The 20912-nt window shown below is 36.2% G+C and overlaps 1 protein-coding gene across 1 annotated transcript in view; it reads left to right on the top strand.

Annotated features, from left to right (window-relative positions):
- The window catches only part of LOC149564370 (Cyclin/Brf1-like TBP-binding protein), a 272701-nt gene that overhangs the window by 39351 nt on the left and 212438 nt on the right, over window positions 1-20912 (top strand). Inside the window, exons 5-6 of the mRNA XM_089827430.1 lie at window positions 8240-8325; window positions 8421-8497. Of these exons, the coding sequence (XP_089683556.1) occupies window positions 8240-8325; window positions 8421-8497 (163 nt within the window). The remainder of the gene's footprint in view (window positions 1-8239; window positions 8326-8420; window positions 8498-20912) is intronic.

The raw sequence follows: 20912 nt of genomic DNA, 5'->3' as shown, positions 1-20912 counted from the left end.
AGATTTGACCAAAGTAATATAGAAAATAGAATAGGACGAGGGTTGCATCTCACTGAGAACAAAATATCCAAATAGGGAAGATCTTCCACTTTTGAAATGTTGAACAATACAAAACTCTAACAGGATTTCGCAGTACAATAAACTAATCCAAATTGCATACCTACAACAACTAACCCGAAAGACATATATACCACGTTGGAGGAAAACTCCCAAGGGAGAAACAATGTGCCGACACATGACACGACAAACACCTACGCCTACAGAAAACTAAGATCGGCTTGAGATATACATAAATCAATTAGGACCCCAAACAAAAGTTATTATTTTATTTTTATTTAATGATGAGGATATTACAAGATCTCTAGCTCTAGTACCACTACGAAGGACTACACCACACTTACAAACTCAACACATGCTCTAATGCTATCGATGAAGGGTATTTCCCTAACAAATTCAAACACTATATAACAAAATTGAGATGAGAGAAAATTGCTTTTCAAAGCACACATTCATAATGCTTGAAATTTCTTGCTTCCAAGTGTTGAATCATGCGTACAGCGCTTGAGAGATCCTTCGCAACTGCTTGAGGATGCTTACAATTGTTGGATTAATCACCACCGTCTCTCTTTGGGATTTGTAACTTGGTTTAACAGTCACTTGTGTCTTCTATAAGTTTAGCAGTTGTATTGGGCATTAATAGGCCAATCTTTTGGTGCAATGACAACCACCACTCTAACAAGTGGTAGTAGAGCTTGGTCATAGGTTCAAATCCTCTCAGATGATGGTGAGGGTGGGTGGGATTGTTCGACTAATTGCCAACCTCTCCTTTTGGGATTTGTGACATGTTTTAATAGTCTCTTGTGTCATCTATGTCTAGTGGTTGTTTCAAGCATTAATAGGTTGATCTTTTGGTGCAATGGAAACTACCACTCTAGCAACAACTTGTTGAGGATGGGATCCATTCTTCTCTTGGATGAGATGCTTACAGCTTTTTGATGATGAGATCATTTCAACTTTTTGAGGTGGATGATTAAAAATATGCTTTTCCTATTTAGGCATTGACCACCAAATACACTAAGAACATAACCAATGTGGGATAAATAACTTGTAACATCCAGGTTTTCCAGGTCTAAATTAACATCTAACATATGCATAGAATACGGTTATAACTTTGAATTTCATAAGAAGGCAATTACATCATTCAAATTCATGTGAAGAAGATTTGCCGTTGAAGTCAGTTAATCAAAAATTTCTTAACTAAATACTTGAAATACTTTTTCATGAAATTACTTCTGAAATTGAAATCACATACCTTTAAAAAAAACTGAGATTGAAAATCATCTAAGTATGCTTCTGCAACCACCCGGGTTAGTCCACAAATATACTATAACAATTCCTCAAATCGACTGCTATCCCAAAAAAAAAACATTTGATGAATACCACTATACACCAATATAACTTAAACTAGGGCATCACATATCATCTTACCAATTAGGGCATCAATTTCCATCGATTTATTTAGGGCTTCTGATACTGCTTTACCACTTAGGGCTTCCGCAACCACGGATTCAATTTAGGGCTTCTGCGACAACGGATTTTATCTAAGGATTTCTGCAACAACGAATTCTATTTAAGGCTTCCGCAACCACGAATTCAACTAGGGTTTTCGATACCATGGATTTATTTAGGGCTTCCATTACCACTGTATCAATTAGGGTTCCAACTGTCACACAATCAATTAGGGCTTCAGATTTCTTTTTCCTTCTGATTGCTTATCTGTGACAATTTCTCAAGATTAGATAAATACTTATATTCAATATTCATATAAATGAAAACAATTCACAAATCAATCCAAGTGTAAAATAATGATAACAATGAATTTAACTCAATTCGATCTTATCTTTTCATATTAAAAATGAAAATACCTGTTTTTGATAAACAATTGAATGCATAGCTTACTTTTTCTGACTCATATCCAACATCGTGAGAGAGGTGAAACATTGTTAGGGGCTTCACCACCCAACTTCGGACCACAATATATCCCCACATGATCTCTAACGAGAAAGACCCTCCCTATCGGAATTGACAGAGAACATCATTCCATCCACTAGGCATCATGGTATACAACGCGCCATACGACTTGGCAGCAGGAGATCACAGTAACAGGAATGTACATGAGTTATTAATTAATTCTTATTAAGAATATTAAATGTTGTTCTATCATAATTTGGTAATGGTTCATGTTATTGATGATTACTTAATCTTGCCTCATCACCCATCTTTTTGGCTTCACAAGCAGGTGAGTCCCAAGTATTTAGGATTCTAAAAATAGACGACTCCTTCATTTATTCAAGAAGATTACATACAACCACCCTCTCACATTTATATTTACATAAATTATGTTCTTTTAGAATCTCAAAATACAAACGCTTAATTACTTAATTTAATTATCACTGAATTCTCTTCTGCATTCTTGCAGACGCTCTACACCGCCTCACCATTTCAAGCTTCCTTGCCGATAATTCCCAGGAGCTAGCGAATCATATTCACCTCTCCACCTATTATGGCATTATCATCGATGAATTCTTTGGTGTGGATTCAATATCATCCATTATGAAAGAAAAGAATGTATTGAATTATATATTCAAGGTTGTTGTGGCTTATTGAAAGTTGATAATCTAAGTAAAAAAAAATAGCAAAACATTATCAAAGAGATATTGAACAGAATATTTGATCAAGAATCTCCTCTTATCAAACCGATTCCAATCTGAAAGGAAAAAGGTGAATTCAAAACCTAACGTAGCACATTCACAATTTGGGATTTAAATATAATTTGATTCCAACTTCAGCCGGATTCCATCAGATAGAGAAGCATAACAAATGGTGCAGTTGGCATGGCAATAACAAGGAAAATGCTTACAAGCGGTTATAAAAAAATGTTAAAAGAATGCTTACATGCATTATAACAAATGATAAGAGAATGCTTACTGTTGATATAGCAATGATAGTATTGATGATGCATACAGTTGGCATATGAAAGCATATTAAAAACGCACAATAGTAAGAATACCCTTTCATGATTATTCTATATCCTGTTACGGCAAGTTGTGACTTGAGCCCTGGCTAGATTCACAGTTTATAGAACCTGGAGATCATCAAAGCTTGAATTTATGGGCCAGTTTGAATCGTTGATGAAATATGGAGACTAGGAATCCATGGCACCTATATTCGTTTAGCCAATATATCATTGAAAACCCAAAAATGTGCCTCGTTCAGCACTAACACCACTCCTAGTCCTCACACGGCTTTCTCAGACCCTGTAGCTTCCTTTTCTTGATTCCACACACTCATGCACAATTCTCCAATAATCCATGATTCGTACCACCATCATTGATGCTTACAAAACAAAAACTCTTCACCATATTCAAATGCAGTTGCCTTTTATCTGTTATGCCAGGGCTCTTGTTTCTAACCGCGACCCTTCTACATCTCCCACGCGGAGTGAAGACCGTTACATGCCAAGAATGCACCATCTGTCCGATATCACAACTTGTGTTTGATTTTATTTATGTTCGAACTTATGCCTATTTTGGTTCGCTTTGGAAATTTAATGACATTACAAGAACAAAGAGTTTAATTTGGCTTCCATTGGTTACAAGAAACCATATGAATTCCAATTCATTAATTTGTTGCAAAGCAAGAACATAAAGTTAAAAAGATTATAATGGATTCTATTTTCCAATTACCTAATCGATTAAAAACAAGACATAAAAGAATGGAAAGAGGGTTGAAAGATTATAACTCAAAAATAATAATTCAAATATTGTTAAAATTTGAACATTATAATCCCAATCATTTTATAGTTTTTGAATATTATTATAATCGCTTATTTAAATTATTAAATTATAATTTTGTTAAATCACGAATATAAATTAATATCAAAATAATAATGATGATGAAAGATAAATTACAATCCTTCGAGGGATGTTTTATATTTTAACTTAATAAATTTTTTAAAAATTATTTAAATAACTCACACGGTTCACAGATGTGTCATGTTACAATTCGCTAGGTCCTTTACCCATCTGCCAGTGATGGTGATGCCCTGCCTAATTCTTTTCTAACAATGCTTCAACCCCTTCGACATGCTCCCTGCAAGGAATTTCTCTGTAATTAAATTATAAATTATAAATAATCATATCAGTTAACCTTTCACTTCCATGAGTTCACAATTGACGATCAACTAACATGTCATCTTCATTTGAAATCATAACGGTTAACTATCTTACCATTTCGCCAGATTATATCAAATTAAATTGCCAACTGACTTCATGTGAACCTCAACGTCTATATTCCAAGCTAGGTAAAAAATTGGGATGTAACATAACTAGATCGCTGAAGAACCCCTTTTATTTTATTTTTATTTTTGAAAAACACCTTTTTTGCTTTCGCCTATTTCTTTGGAATGTTTTCTTCCCTATTTTTTTGAGTCCTCTATTTTTATGGGAATGCTTTTTTCAATATTTTTTTTGTTAATGCTTTTTCTTTTCTTTCTCTCTTGTTTTTTAGATGACGCAAATTTTTTCTTACACACTGGATGTTGCTACATCAGTTATAAAGGACTCAACAACACAAAATGGGAGGACACATCTAAGATATAAGGATATTCAAGAAGTTGAAGACAAGATGATATCCAAGGAGTAGATTTCAAGAACAAATGAAGAATTGCTGTGAAGATGAAGATTAATAATTTGAGATGAAGACAAGTTCACAAGAAGTAGATAGTTTTAGGAAAGTTATTCAAAGTTAGAAATGAGTCTTATTGATGGAGGGTGAAAGTTTACAAGATATTCTTGTTGAAGTAGCGCCTACTCATCTCCAACCAATCAAATAATTCAAGGTTAACATGCCTGGAGTCATCAAAGATAACTCATCAACAACTAGACATGTGAAGGGCACAAAATTCAATATTGCAACCAATTTTCTTATTTTCTCATTAAATGGTTTTAAACATATGAAGGAGGTAGTTATAGCTACCTCACTGAAGGGTTTCTTTGAATTATTTTGGCCATTGATTTAGAGTCATTTTGAACCTTTTATTTTTTTAACTCAAGTCTATAGAAGGCTTTTATTATTGGAGAGTAGAGAATAGAGAAAATAGAGTAGCATTAGCAATAAAAGATCAAAAGTTGTTGGAAAGACTATGTTGAAATTAATATAGAACTTTCATCAAAGATATGGTGGATCCATTACTCCTACAAGCATTCAAGTGTTGTCATTAGTGCAAAAAGTATGGTCAGTGAATGTTGGAGAGATTGGTTGGTGAATGTAGTTACCAAGCCAGAGCATAGTTATTGAGTACAGGAAGGTACCGAGTGAAGTATGAATACTAAACAAAATAACTACCTAGTACAATTGTTACCGAACAATATAGTTACCAAGTAGATACATATTGACTGAGTAAAGGTTTAGCCAAGCGAGCCAAGTATGTTAAACGGGCAATGTTATTATAGAAGGACAACATCATAACCGAGCAAGCATGAGAGGTGTTACCAAGCTAAAAAGGAAGGACATAAATGTGAATTCATTGAAATCAATGCAACTCGATTCTACCGAGCAGGATATCATGTTACCAAGATCGAGGAGAAGTGTCGAAGTGATTTATTGGTAAGGGAGATTTGATTATTGATGATCCCAATGCAAAATACAATCCAATGAAATAAAAGGATAATAAGCATGAGGATAAGGATGAATTTGAATCGTAGTTCTTGATCAGGTGCGACCTCCAAAAGTCTCTAAAACCCTAATTAGGTTATACATTGCGGAGGCAAAATATTTCTATATGAGGACACATCAAGAACGAATCAAGAGTTGTTCTTGAGATGTTGAGAGGGTTATGAGACGTGGTTATGGAATGGCAAAGTGAAGAATCTACTGCAAATCAGGGTTACTGAGCAGCAACAAAGGAGGAATTGGTGATATCAATCACAGAAGGTGGTATCTTGTTGATGTGCATAAAGGAAATCTGTTTAAGCAAATTAAGTTGCATTTCAATAAGGTCACTACTGTTATTTTCCTACCACTGTAGCAGCGAAATCTCTTAACTGAGTGAACTTGACAATTTTTTGTTGTAAATCTCCTAACAGAGTGCACACTTGAAGAGCATTTCGAAATTCTTGTAAAAGTTAGACTTTAGTAGGTCTGTTTGTATTATTCCTAACAGAGTAAGTCACTAGAAGTGACATTATTGTATGCCCTAACAGGCAACCTTTATGCTACAGTAGGGAAGGATTTGTGGATGCCATCCTCTCTGCAGTTTTCCCTCTAACCATGAGTTTCTGTGATACCAAATCATTGTGTCAATTGTGTTGATTTGATGAAGTGTTAATTTGCTTATGATGAAGTAGATTAGTTATGTTTACATTCATTTCAGTTTATGAGATTATGGATATGCATGAAAATGTTAATCAGTTATAAGGAGGGCAAGAAATTGTTAAAGGTTAAAAGTTTTAGGAGGTACTGATTCACCCCCCCTCTCAGCACCTTACCTCTCCCTAAATTCCAACATGATCTTTATGTGTTGTTTCAACATTTTGCATGATTTCTACTTCTCAAAATTTCTAGTTGAAGTCAACTCATTTTAATGGAGAAATCTTGAGATATTTGATTAATTTCTTGGTTAATACAATTTGTAGTTTTTTGGTTGCAAAATTGTAGCACATGGTTAGTTTGAACCCAATTTATCATTTGTTCTATTGTGGATCTTCATTTGAAATGACAAGTAATTGGTATTTGGATAAACATTTACAACATGAAAATCCTTCGTTATCTTTGGAGATTGCTTCAAATCTTTTGTAGATGTTTCCTCATTGCGAAGTAAAGCTTGGTTTAAGGAATTCATTTATCTAGGCACTATCAATTATCATCATTTTCCTTAGTTTTTAATTATATTTCTCTTAATCCCTATCATTTTTATCTTTTATTTGATATTTGAATTAGTTCAGTATTCTAGTTCTAGCTGCTTTAAAGGAAAGACAGTTGATAAAATCCAGGAATAATTGTGTAAGTCTCTTTATGCATAACTAGCAAATCATATCATTTGACTGAGTCTACATCCATCACGAGTCTCGTGTTCCCGCTGTAAACTTTGGGGTTTCCTTAGTTGATCTCTGTGTTTAGAATTTGAGTTTTTTTTTTGTTTAAGAGGGAATATAATACTTGGCGCTTTATTCAGTGCTGGCAAGTGTCACAAAACACACATCAACAGGTTGGAGAGCTAGAGAATCTGAAGTCGTCATTATTTGACTTTCAGAAAATCTGAAGTCTTACCATAAGGAAAGCGGAGAAGCCACACATAGATTGAGAGAGTTACATTTGCTCTTTGAAAACATTTGTATAAGTCCCCTTTTGTTTACCAACATATTACATCATCAATTGAGTCTATCCAAGTTAAAGTCGAGACCTAACAAACAAAACATTCGTGTCATCTCACTTGAACGTGATTATTAGCATTTGAGACTTCCTTTTAACAAAGAGGATGGATTATTCTTTGTATATTTTATTCTGTGTTGATGGGGAAAACACCCTCATCAACAGTGCACATTGCAGTGAGTGTGGTTTCTATTTATTGTGTAGTGGAGAATGCACAAAGTGATTGTAGTTTAGTTGTATTTTACTGTTTAGAGTTGAGTCATAACTAATACTTTCTTATGACATCATTAACATAAGCAATAAATGCTCAGATGTGCATTTTTTATAATATATCAGATTTTATACCCTTATTAATGATTAACTTTGAGAAAGCTCCTAAATATGCCTTGAAATTGAGAAAGAGAATAGCACGAGGAGCTGCAGTCATTATATTAACACCTTGTTTTCAAGAAATGCAGTGATTAACATACTTTTTAGATATTAACCAATTTGGTGTTATTAGATCATTAGCACAAGCAATAAATTCCCATAATCAAGTTATATTCTACCTCTATCTCATATCTAATTAAAATGTCATGAAGCACTTAATTAGTTATACAAACTTAAAGTTTTTCATCTGAATCAATTAAACTATGTTATCATATATGATCCGATTGACATCTTTGAAGTCCTCAATCAGCCTAAGTAAAGAAGTAATGTTTACGTTTAAAATTTGCATATTCAATATTTTCAAAATATTAATTTTCTTGGTTATGTGATATAGATTTATTATTGTAAACATTAATTTTAACATGGCTATTTTTGTCAGGAAAAGACGAGATTGAGATTATTGCAGAAAGCTTATGCATTAGTGGCAGGGAGGCGATTGTCAATGCAGGGCATCGCCTATATATAGTATGTTTCTATTCATTGTTTGACTATATAGATGCCTTAATTGTTTTTGTAGGAATTACTGGATAACAAATGCAAGTAATTGTTGTCATTTGCAGATTGCTGTTGAACGTAATTTCACTAGAGGTCGGCGGACAAAGCAAGTTGCAGCAGCTTGTCTTTACATTGTGTGCAGGTGTGAAACTTAAATTAGTGATAACAAGAGTCTTTTCTCCTCTCACTTGATTAGAACAATATAATGCCACAAATATATATTATGCATCCAGATGGGATGTATCCAAGGTCATCGGGAGACGGGGAGACTTGGATGTCTCCGTTACTGGTACTGGTACTGGTACGACAATTTTCAAAAATAGAAGACGGGGGTACTTGGAGACGGCAATTCTTTTAAATAGTTTAAAGAGTCTCATACAAAATACACAATAGTAATACAGTAAAACTAAAAGACTAAAGTAAATAATAATAGTAATGCTACATTAATATAGAGTTAAATATTTCAAAACTTACATAATAACATTATTGTATCTCATAGTCATACTTGTGAATGTTAAGACTGCAAATAGGCAAATGCTGGTGGCCTAATTTAGTAGGAGTTGCTCAGGTTAGGCAAAATGTTGCCTTTTCATGTTCTTAGTCTCTTTTTAATTGATAGAGTGTAGATAGTTCTCAATACCGATAATGAATTTTGGCATGTTCTTGATATGGATTGGAAAGCCTAATACTAATTTCTTCATATATCTATACAATATCTTGAGGTATGTGTTAGCACAACTGGCATTTCTGTCAAAATAGATTAGAATATCAGATATGGTGCAAAAAGTCTGCAGAAATCTTAATCTGAAAGTGTAGATTGGATTGCCGATGGAGAAGAAACACATTCATTTGATACTTAACTGTTTTGCTTATAGTGACAGATTCTCTTTGATTGATAAAGTTTTAGGGTGACAGGCATAAGTTGATTTGTAGCTGGTTTTTTGTTTTCAAGTAGTGGTCTTCTATTTTGTAGAATCTGAAAATACTTTATCGTGATTGAAATCTTGTTCATAAACTTGCTCTTAATCAGTTTGATATGTATTTGTTGTGGCAATAGACCTATTTGTGAAGCTTTGTGTTCAGAATGGCTAGGAATGAATGCATCAGTTTGGTTACCAAAATGGCACCAAATGAATCCATCAGTCTGCACATACTGGTTGTATTAGACTGGTTTAAATTTTGGCTATACAATTAGAATTGTTACAACTGTCTTTACGATAAGTTGCAATTACTGTTTAATTCTACGATCTCATTCTTCAGCAATGAAAGGTTTGTTTTTGTGTATATTGATGAGTTGGAGAATTTCCTTGTGAACTCCTCTCAACTAGGAGATGGGTGCTATTTGCATTAGGTTTTGATCTCCATTCTCCTTTTTGCTGATGATGTGGTTCTCTTGGCCTCTTCTCCCAAGAGCTTGCAGAGACTCCTTGATGGTTTGGCTTCTTTTTGCGATCAACGGCAGCTTGTGGTCAATTTGTCTAAGACTCAGGTTATGGTCTTTAATTGTTTAAAGACCTCTCATCTTCATTTCTTCTTTCAGGGTCAGGAGGTTGAGATTACTTCCTCTTATATGTATGTCGGTGTGAAGTTTTTGGGGCCGCGCTTTAGCTTGAGACCAGCTATTCAGTCCAGAGTTAGTAAGGGCATGGGTTCCTTGGCTTTGCTGGAAAGACAGTGCTTCAAGCATCATTTCCAGGGTATTTCGTCCAAGATGTCCCTTTTGGACTCCTTGGTTTGTCCGACAGTTCTCTATGGCTTGGTGGTTTGGGGGCCTTCTCTTATTGCTTCTGATTGGGCTTTTATAGAGAGGGTTTAGACGTTGATGTTACGACGTATCATAAGATGTCACAGACTCACCCCTCACAACATTTTGTTAGCTGAGTTTGGAGCTTATCCTCTCAAACTTGCCGCCATTTTTGACTTGATTTGGTTTCTTCATTAGCTTCATAGTTCTATGGAGTCAGGTGTTGACCGACACAGATACTCTCATCTGGCATACTGTTCTTCTGTTGAGATTATGAGATCTGACACCTCTACTAGGTCTCGTTGTTGGTACGCCCAAGCCACCTCTTTGCTCCTGCTCATCTTCTCCCCTCACATCAGGAGTTGAACGAGCATGTTAGACTGGATATTTACAGATAGCACATAACCACTACCTGGAGTAATCCCCTGGGAGGTCTGCGACTTAGGATGGCCTTTTATGCTAAGCATTTTCTTGAGATTCAGGATGGTGTTATTGTTCGCCCTGCTTATCTCTATCGATGTTGGAATCATGCCTTACGGTTTTCTTTAGGGTCATTCATAGTTGGTTCTCACCATCGCAGGGCTTGGATCAATCACCATATGGATCAGACTGATTGGATATGTCAGTTGTGTACTTTGGCAGAGGTTGAGATTGAGATCCACTTCATTTTTCGACTTCCTCTTTACTATGAGATTAGAGGGAGATTTTATTGCCTTTTCAGAGATTGTTCTTCTCTTTCAATGTTCTTCAGCTGTATTGATCAACGGTATCTTGCACTTTATCTTCAGGAGGCCACCCATCTTTGAGAAATTACCCTGCAGTCTTTTATACCTTAGGAACGTACTTCAGACCAGCTCATTACTGCCTTTTTCTCTCCCTTGTCTCCTCCATGGGGTTTGAAAAGGCCATCGAGTACTTCTCATTCTAAATCGGTTAGACATTGCACTAGTTTCTCCAGGCAGTGACAGTCCTACAACGGTTCTACATGGCATTCTAAGACTATGGATCGTTCATGGGATTACCCCTCTATTACTAATTTCTTTGTGACAAGGAAGGACCCTTAGTCCTTACCTTATCTTCTTTCTTGTTTTGTTTCTAGCTTTTGGTTCTTCTCAGTCATTGTTTGGTGCTTTGGCTTTGGCCGGCTCTTCTGTTTGTATGCTCAGTCTCATAAACCTTGTTGGTTTTTCGTGGACGTTAATATCATTATCTTATCTATCTTATAATAATATGGTTGAAACTGTCAACCGATTCCTATATGGTTAAAATTGAGAATTGTCCAAACAGTTATTAACCATTTTTGGAAACCATACAAACAATGGATAAAAAACATTGGTCTTAATTTTTGCATTAAAAAACATTAAAATGAGGGCTAAAACACATAAAATAATTTGATATTATATTTTACATTTATTGTTTATCAGGAGACTTCGGGGAGACTTTGTAATGAAGTCTCCAACCTTTTTTGAGGTCTCCGGAGATGCGTCTCTGTCTCCAAGACGCGCCTTTTAGGGGGGAGATGGGTCTCCCCATAACCATGGATGTATCCATCAAGATCTGGTTCATTTGGTCTCATTAAGATCTTTGCATAACATCTAACACTTAAATTTGAGAAAATATTTACCTCTGATTTCATTATTGCACGAGTGGACTTGTTTACTAGTAATGTAATTGTTGAATTAATAATTTGAAAATGTTAATTGGTAGATGCCCACAGTTGTGAATAATTGCAGAAGTGTTTTTCATGAAAGAAGTAGAATCCAAATAGAAGGGACTTGATAAATATTTCCAATTAGGAATCTAGATATATGAGATAAGATAGTCATTTATGTTAACATGATCTGAATGGTTTGCTAGTTTGCACTCCTTTAATTTGTCTTGAATAACATTTGGGAAGAATGAAAACTTTAGTTTGAGATAATGTGTGCATGCTTGCATCTATTGTTGAATGGAGAAGTTAATTTTCGTGGTTGTAGTTTTCATTTTAATGTTTTTTTTTAAAACTTAACTACCTTACACCATTGACATGAGTAATAATAAATGCCCATGTACAATGTGTAATCTTACACTATATCTGAAATTCTATTTTAGTGACCAAATGCTGATGACTCAACATTTGTCACAAAACTTGACAAATGTGGAGAGTATCATGAATGCTAAGGAAGTACTGAATGAAATTACTTGTAAACTTCAATGGGCTTTCTATGTGTATGTACTATGATCCATTGGTTTCTTCACTAACTATAACACAAGTAAAAGTGGAGTTGGTGCAATCTATGGATGCTGCATATTACCTTAAATTTGTTGTAACCATGTTTATTTGCAATTGCTCAAGTTAAAGATAAAGCTATAGCATGTTAAAGCTTATTGTATCATGAAACAACATCGGATCCAGAATAAAAAATATAACATCTGTTGATCTGTAGATGTCAACTGAATTGAGCATATCAGAGTCTGTATATCCTGTCAATTCAGAATCATTGATCATTGGACAAAGAATTCCATTTTTCAAGATTATCTTTGACATAATCTAACTTGTATTTTGATCCTATCAATGAACAAGGTTCAGTTAGCTTGAAACTGAGAGAAACTAACAATAAAAGAATGATACACTCATGTGGACATAATGACGTGATTGTTCGCCAGTTGTTTGTAGAATGACAAAAACTCAATATTATTTCTATTTTTGACAGTGTTTTGGGGACTAAGATGGGGGGATGACAAGGGATGCGTTTCTGGGACGTTCCCTAGAGGGCCAATTTCACACACGCAAATATGTATGTGTGTGTATATATCTGATATATGTATTCATAATACATATACATATGCATTCACATATATGCATTTATATGTATATTTATATTCATAGATATGTATATATGTATATATATACTATATACTTTCATGTATATACACATATACATATACGTACATATATGTATGTATGTTAATATGTATACATAAATATTAAATATATATGTGCCTGTCTGTATATATTATTAGAAACATGGGCACAGAAAGGTAAGCTGTAATAATTATAAACAGGAAATGCATAATTCTTATTTTTTATTCAAGACATATTAAATATATATAGGATTCTTATATCCTATTCTGTAGGAAACTACATCAATAACTTTCCCAAATTTATTGAGTTGTTTTAACAACCTAACATATTGGTACCATTAAATTTTAATACAATAACATATATAACAAACTATAACAACTCTACAAATTTATAATTTATTTGCATCTTATGATGCAATATTTCCAACACCACCCATATTGCACCATTCTCCAAATGAGGACAGTGGACCAACAATACTTGATGACCACATTTTAGTAGTTTGTCATAAGATTTGAGTAGCGACATACACTTCTTCTCTTGATAAGCAATACTTCAATTAGTCTCACTCTACTCACTATACATTCATCCAAGGATAGGGACAAATACTTTTGCCTATGGAGCCAAGGATAGGGACTAACACATCTATCCGAGGTCTTGCATGAAATTTAGATAGGGACAAATCCCTGTATCCAAGATCAAGGTTGTGGAAGAGGACATCCACTTCCAATCATAATGAACAACTTTTGTGATTGGGGATAAACACATCCAACCACAACATTAAAGTTTGAGAACAGAGTCCTCGATGTCACACATGCAGCTACCATTATAGATGAATGCCACACTGATCACAAATGATATGAGACGATTGCCAATACAATTTGGAAATCGAAGTTGGCTTTAGTAATTTTGATAAGAAGTGTTTTTCCTCTAAAGCAATTTTGCAATCTTTGTGGCTAGTGACTCATGAGAGGTCACTAGATATCATATAGCCTCTTGTGGTTCCATCCTCCAAGAAAATTGTTAGTTCCCAAATTTATCTTTTGACGCCCGTTCCCCCTTTGATGTGAACTTTCTATAAGGAGTGTTAGGTACCACAAATCATGCGCTCCAATTGACATAATTTTTATTTTTATATTTAATAATTCTTGACATTTTGAAACAAGTATTAACATGCCCAATTCCAAAATAATACAACTTGACTTTTAAATTATGACCTAAAATACCTCAATGAAGACTAATAAAATATTTTAAAACATAAAAAATAACTTATAATGATAATCACCTTATACTTTCTCTCCTCTTTTCTTGCATTCCATTGACCATAAATATGATTGTTATGACCATTATAGTCATCTTCAGCTGAAAGAGACATTTACGATAAGATTTGAAATTATATTATATAAAGAGACGTGTCATGCGCCATGCGAAGGGGCATGCGTATGGAAATATGAAGTGTTTAATATTTGAAAATAGGAAGAGTTTTGTATTTGGAATTTGAAGAGACCTTAATATGTAATATGAAGAGCCTCATTTTCAAGTCTATTTATAAGATTGCTTAGTTTATTGTAAGCAATCAAGTGAAGGCCTTGTGCTTGAACATTTTTTATATCAATTAAAAAGATATTTTGCTGGTGTGTCTGGGTTTTTTTCCCCTTCAATTGGAAGGGTATTCCCAGGATAATTTCTTGAGTCTTTTTGTGTATTGCTTATGCTCTTCTATATTGCTGTTTATCTTTATTTCTGGGCAAAACCTTAACATGGTATTAGAGCCAAGTTTGATATCAGCAATGAGGGAATTACCTCTTATGTTAGCCGTTCAATCTTGGTCCTGATCGTATCTTTTAATTTTGGCTCATTTTTTATTATGCTGGCTTCTGTGGCTCTTGTCGTCCTTGCTGAGTTTACTTCTTTCTCATTCATATGTCATTAGGGTTGTGGTTGTTGGCTCTGTATGTGATCCAAGCTCTGTGGGTGTATTCAAGCTCTGTTTTTCTTCTGTTCCATGTTGCCTCTGCTTTTTCAGCCTCTGGTATTTATAAGTGATTTAATATGTGCTCTCTCTCTCAGCCATTGAGCACTCTGCAATCTCTGCTATTTTTTTTATCTCTTACTTATGATGAGTTGGTTCATTGGTTCTTGAAGTTATTTGTTTTATGCGATCTCTTTTATCATATGCCCGTATTTTTTCAAGTGTCGTGTTATATTCTTCCATTGGCAGAAGTCCTTCGTGTCTCATGCCAGTGGTTGGCTCATCATGGTGAATGAGTCATTACTATTAAAAGACTTATTTATTTTTGGTCAGTTTCTCTAATCTCCGAGCCATTATCAATTCAGCTTCCGGCATTACCGTCTTTCATTATTCAGCTTTGAAAGTCTGTCTTTTTTTATCATCTTTTTGGAGAGGTCAATGATCATGATGCTCTGTCTTATAAGCCAGAAAATATTCTTAATAATCAAGTATTATCTTTGTGTGATGGTCAACTAATAAAATCTGTCTGCTCTGTTCATTTTTTTAGTGCAAGTATTCACAGTCTATTTTATTCATTCATCTGTGTTTATCAAGCTTATTTGTATCATGATCTGGGTCAGTCAGCCATTTTGAGTTATTCTGTGTATATCTGATTCTATTTGAATCATTCAAGATTGACTTGTATATGTGTTATGAAGAGCTTCATTATATCAATAGTTTTAGAGTTCGATTTGTGCTGATCAGGGTAATCATTTTATCTTGATTATTTTAAGTTCCATTTTTCTGGTTCAAAATTTAACTTGAATTCATCCGTCTATGTTCTTGTGGCGTTGGGCATGATGGTAGATTCTTCAGTTTTATTTCTTCTTCAATTTTGAAGACTGTAGTTTTTTATTTTATTCCTTCTCACAGATTTTGTTTGATTTAAATCAAATTTTTGTGATGCTAACTGGAACTATGAGTAGGGTGGAAGACTAGGATGCAGGATCATCTGTATTGTCCATATATGCTTTCATCAGAAAGTAAAGAGAGAGAGAGTGATTCTTACAACTCTTGTAAGCTTTATTGTTTGATAATGATTGTTTGTTGTTGCCTGTCAGGTTTATGTGTTGCGCTTACAGGATGTGTTTTTTCTATGTCAATTCTTCATCTATCATAAGGTAGAACTGAATTTGTGGAACACTACACATTTGATATCTACTAGCATCGTCAGGTTTGATAGAACTCTCTAGAGGTTTTGTTTTTTTTGTCTGCATGATGTGCTTTGCAAATAATACAGTCTAATTTATGTTTTGATAATCTTAGAGTCCTTTTATTCTTGTAATTTCTTCATATCTTTTATGACATCTTTCATGTTGGTATTAAAGACATTTCTGATTGTAGTACTCTGAGCTTTTCAAAAGTAGAGACTCTGTATTGACACTTCCTATTTATTGGTTGGCTTAGTGTCACCATGGGGTACTATGTGAATATTTGTTACTTTGATTTGGAGAGATTATACCTCAATATGACTGTTCTTGGTATGGTTTATTAGTCAGTGCTATAGTGGCACCTGTGGTTCCTATACTTCTTTGAATCTGTTTTTCAGATTGCATAGCCATAAGTAAGATCTTGAATTTGAGCAAAGGTCATATTACAGAGTTGATTTGAAAACATTGATGAATTTGCTTTCCTAATATTCATTTCTGTTACAACACTGGACATAGTGTTTTCTCGAGCATTGATCTCCATATGTATGTCTTAATGATAGATTGTTTTTATTAATTATTATTAATTTCTCTTCATCGCATGATGCGCCAATGAAGTGATGAGAGATTGATTGCTTTTATTGATAATACTTATCTTCATTTAAAGAGGAAGATCATGTACAGAGGGAGACTTTTCAGTTCTAGAGGGAGGTTACGTGACAGAGGGAGGTGTCATAATGCTAAAGCTCCCTAGTTTGGTTAAACTCGAATCAATTATCTTATTGTGGTGATCAAATTTGTGCCTGCTAAGAGAGAGTCTCTATTAAGGGAAAATCTCAACCATTTTTACATGCTGGAAATGTATTCTTCTTTGGGAGAAGTTTGAGGTGAAAAATGCTCGTTCTACCCTCTGTGAGTAGGTATGGTGGACCACCCTTTACGAGTAGGCATGGTGGAAATGCAATCTTATTTGGGAGAAGTTTGAGGTAAACCCCCTTGTTCTACCCTCTGCGAGTAGGCATGGTGAACCATCCTTTGCGAGTAGGTATAGTGGAAATGCATTCTTCTCTGGGAGAAGACTGAGGGGAAAGCCCTTATTCCACCCTATGCGAGTAGGTATGGTGGACCACCCTTTGTGAGTAGGCATGGTGGTAGTCACATTTGTGACTCCATGATTTTAATTTCCTGTCCTTATGATGTAATTATGGTGAATTATGTTATGCTGAGATAACATGTGCTTATGAGAATATATGTGATATTGACATCTTTGGCTGCAGCTGTTTAAGCATGCCACTCTAAAAATCTCTCTTGCTAAGAGGGAGTGTTGAAGATTGTAATTGCAATAGAGATCTTTATCTCTGATTTTATGAAATAGAAATATGACTTATGACCATTATAGTCATCTTCAATTGAAAGAGACATTTATGAAAATATTTGAAATTATATTAAATAAAGAGAAGTGTCGTGCCATGTGAAGAGGCATGCATATGGAAATATTTGAAAATAGGAAGTCTTGTATTTGGAATTTGAGGAGACCTTTGTATGTAATTTGAAGAGTCTCATTTTTCAAATCTATTTATAAGATTGCTCAGTGTATTGTAAGCAATCAAGTGAAAGCCCTGTACTTGAACATTTTTTATATCAATAAAAGAGATATTTTGCTGGTCTGGTTGGGTTTTTTTGTCGTCGGTAGAAATTGTGTATCAGCCGACAGGTCCCTTCGGAAAGGTTGTTGTTATGTAGCGACATGTTGTATGTGGCCGACGGATACCTTCGGGAAAGTTGTTCGGAAAGTATTTATAACCCCTTCGGGAAGCATTGTAAGGATGAGATCTTATCATTCAAGCATAATGTAATGTTCTAAAATATGCGAATAATATGAAGAAGAGTTCTGCTGTTCGTGTTCGTGTTCACTATTTGTGTGCAATTCTTAATTAACCTATGCGGTAAACATTTGGCGCCGTTGCCCGATGGACCTGGTACGCAGGCAGGCGGATATGAATTAAATGCCGAATCAGTTGAACAAGAATAAGAATAAGTTGAAGGAAAAGGATGACATACGCATTGCGCAGGAAAATTTAATTTTGGCTCAGCAGACAGAGCGTCGAAGGAGATTTTAGAAGATTGCCGACAGAAACAAGAGCGCGGAAGGATTGTTGAAGGAGACTTGACAGCGGCTCGTTTTGGTGGAAGAAGCGAGGGAGGAGTTTCTGAACCTGCATACGCCACAGGAAGAGAATCCTGACGGAAGGAGATCGACTCGCACGACTCGAAGTGCCAAAGGAGCACGAGCGTGGAGTGACCTCTTCGTTCGAGATATACTTCCAGAATGAACAACTTCGGTTGATGAACCCTTTTCTTCACCAAACAGTGCGGAAGTCGAAAATAGCGCGGGTGTCGAAAATAGCGCGGACGTCGAAAACAACGCGGGTGTGCGAAACAATGCGGGTGTGCGGAACAACTCGGGTGTCTAGAATAGTGTGGGTGTTGGAAACAGCACGGGTGTGCAGAACAGCGCGGGTGTTCAAAACAGCGCAGGAGCTCAGAACAGTGCGGGTGCTCAAAACAACGCAAGAGTGCAAAACAATGCAGGTACACAACAAAACCCTCAACATATAGTGATAATGGCAGGTCCGAAAGAAAAGTTGCCTAAATTTGATGGTGATGAAGCAACTGATCTCATTCGACATTGTAAAACATGTGAAACAATCTGGAGGGCAAATGGCATAACAGATGCAAACGAATGGATCCGACAATTTCCCGCTACCCTACGGGGTGTTGCGATTGATTGGTTTATTGATACTGATCCACAAAAGTTAAACAGTTGGGATAACATTAAGAAGGAGTTCATCGCAGAATTTCAACTCCTGCGCGACGATAATGAAATTGTAGCAGAGATATTCAATACCAAACAAAAGAAGAATGAAACAGTACGGGTCTTCGCCAGGAGGTTGAAGGACTTAATCAGTAAAATGGAGAATAAGCCGAAAGATGGGCTCCAGAAAAGATGGTTCATGGAAGGCCTTCACCCGAAGCTGCGAAAGAAGATGAAGATTGTGCCACCATCAACATACATTGAAGCGTATAATCGGGCAACGAACCTTGAAAGTGACCAGAAGACAAAGAAGAAGAAGAAGAACAGCTCGTCCGATTCAGATGACGATGCATCCTCAGGAGAAGACAACAGCGATGACGAAGGAAGCAACAAGAAGGTCCGTGCCCTCCAGAAGGACATGATTCGAATGATGAAGGAGTTCAAGAACATGAACAAGGAGACTAAGGGCAATGACCTATGGTGCACGAAGTGCAAGAAAGAAGGCCATACGAAGGGATCTTGCCCGAAAGAGCAATTTTGTGAGATTTGCTAGATTCTAGGATAGTCGGTAAAGGAATGTCCTTTCAACCTGAAATCAAGAACACCACAGCAAGTGTTCCTCGCACAGAAGGCATCCCCATCAGGAGGGAACGGGAACACCAGCATGGAAGCTGCCACATCGGGCGGATACAGAAACAACCGGCGCAACAACAACAACAACAATAACAATACCAGCAACAACAATAATGGTGGAAGGAGTCGAATTCAATATGATGCCAATGGTTGGCCAATAGTTCAATGCCGCGCATGCAATTTGTGGGGTCACTTCACCCGAGAGTGCATAATGGCAAACACACCGAAGTTGCTATGCCGATGGTGTGGACCCGGCGATCATGACGATGCTAAGTGCCCAAAGTCCGGAGTAAACTTGATTACTGTCGGGACGAACGAGGAAGAAGTTCTGGCAATCACTCGGAAGCAGGCAAGGTTATACCCTGATCCGACGGAGGAAAAGAAGAGACTAGAGGAAGCACGGGTAGAGATCCAGAAAGTAACGCAGATAGAAACGACACACCTGAAGGACATGACGAGTACATCCGTACGGAACTGCGCAGAACAGAACATTGTACGGCAAATATTGCAACCCGAGATACCCGTCAAGATAAATGATTTGTTAATCACTATGCCTCAGCTCCAATCGGCACTCGCAAACATCGTTCCTGCTACTAAACTCCCAGGAGAACATGGAAGAGAGCAGGAAAGTGGAGTAAGTACAGCAGACAAAAAGGAGAAGGAAAGTGGCGCAAGTGCAGAAGATCCGATGCTATTAGCCCTCTCATCCGAACGCCATTCGACAGTCGTCGAAATGGGAATTCTCGGGACTGTATTGACGGAAACAATTGTGGACGAAGGGTCTAGTGTCAATGTGTTGCCTGAGGATACCTGGAAAAAGTTGGGACAATCAACATTGTGGCCACCTACCTTTCAGTTGTTAACAGCCGATCAACATGGAATCAAGCCGTTGGGAGTACTCACAGCGCAACCAGTAACGATTGGAACACAACCATTCCTGTTGGACTTTGTTGTGATCCCATTGAAGCGGAGAGGATATGATGCCATTCTAGGCCGAGGGTGGCTAATACAAGCCAAGGCAAAACACGATTGGAAGAAAAATACTTTATCACTTGAAAGCAAAGGCCGAAAGTATGTCATCAATCTACACACTCAGATGGTTGGAGAAGAAGCTCTATTGTCGGATTCGGAAGGAGAAGACGATGAGAGGAGGCAAAGTATGGAACTCGATCAGGAGGGAGTCCTATGATTGGAAGGAGATGACGATCTGGATTCAGTAAATGGTCTTTACCACTGGTAGATAGAGGATTACGAGCTCTTTTCAAGTTGTAATATGCTAAGGATCGACGAAGGTAAGAAAGAAGAAGGAAATGAATGTCCGAAGGAACATAGAGAAGCCGAAGGAGGAAATGAATGTCCGAAGG

The sequence above is a fragment of the Cupressus sempervirens genome, chromosome 4 (genome assembly GCF_028749045.1).
Source record: "Cupressus sempervirens isolate cs-2001-9-10 chromosome 4, ASM2874904v1, whole genome shotgun sequence".
Classification (NCBI taxonomy): Eukaryota; Viridiplantae; Streptophyta; class Pinopsida; order Cupressales; family Cupressaceae; genus Cupressus; species Cupressus sempervirens.
Note: the sequence above shows the minus strand (reverse complement) of the source record. Positions and strands in the feature narration are given on the sequence as shown.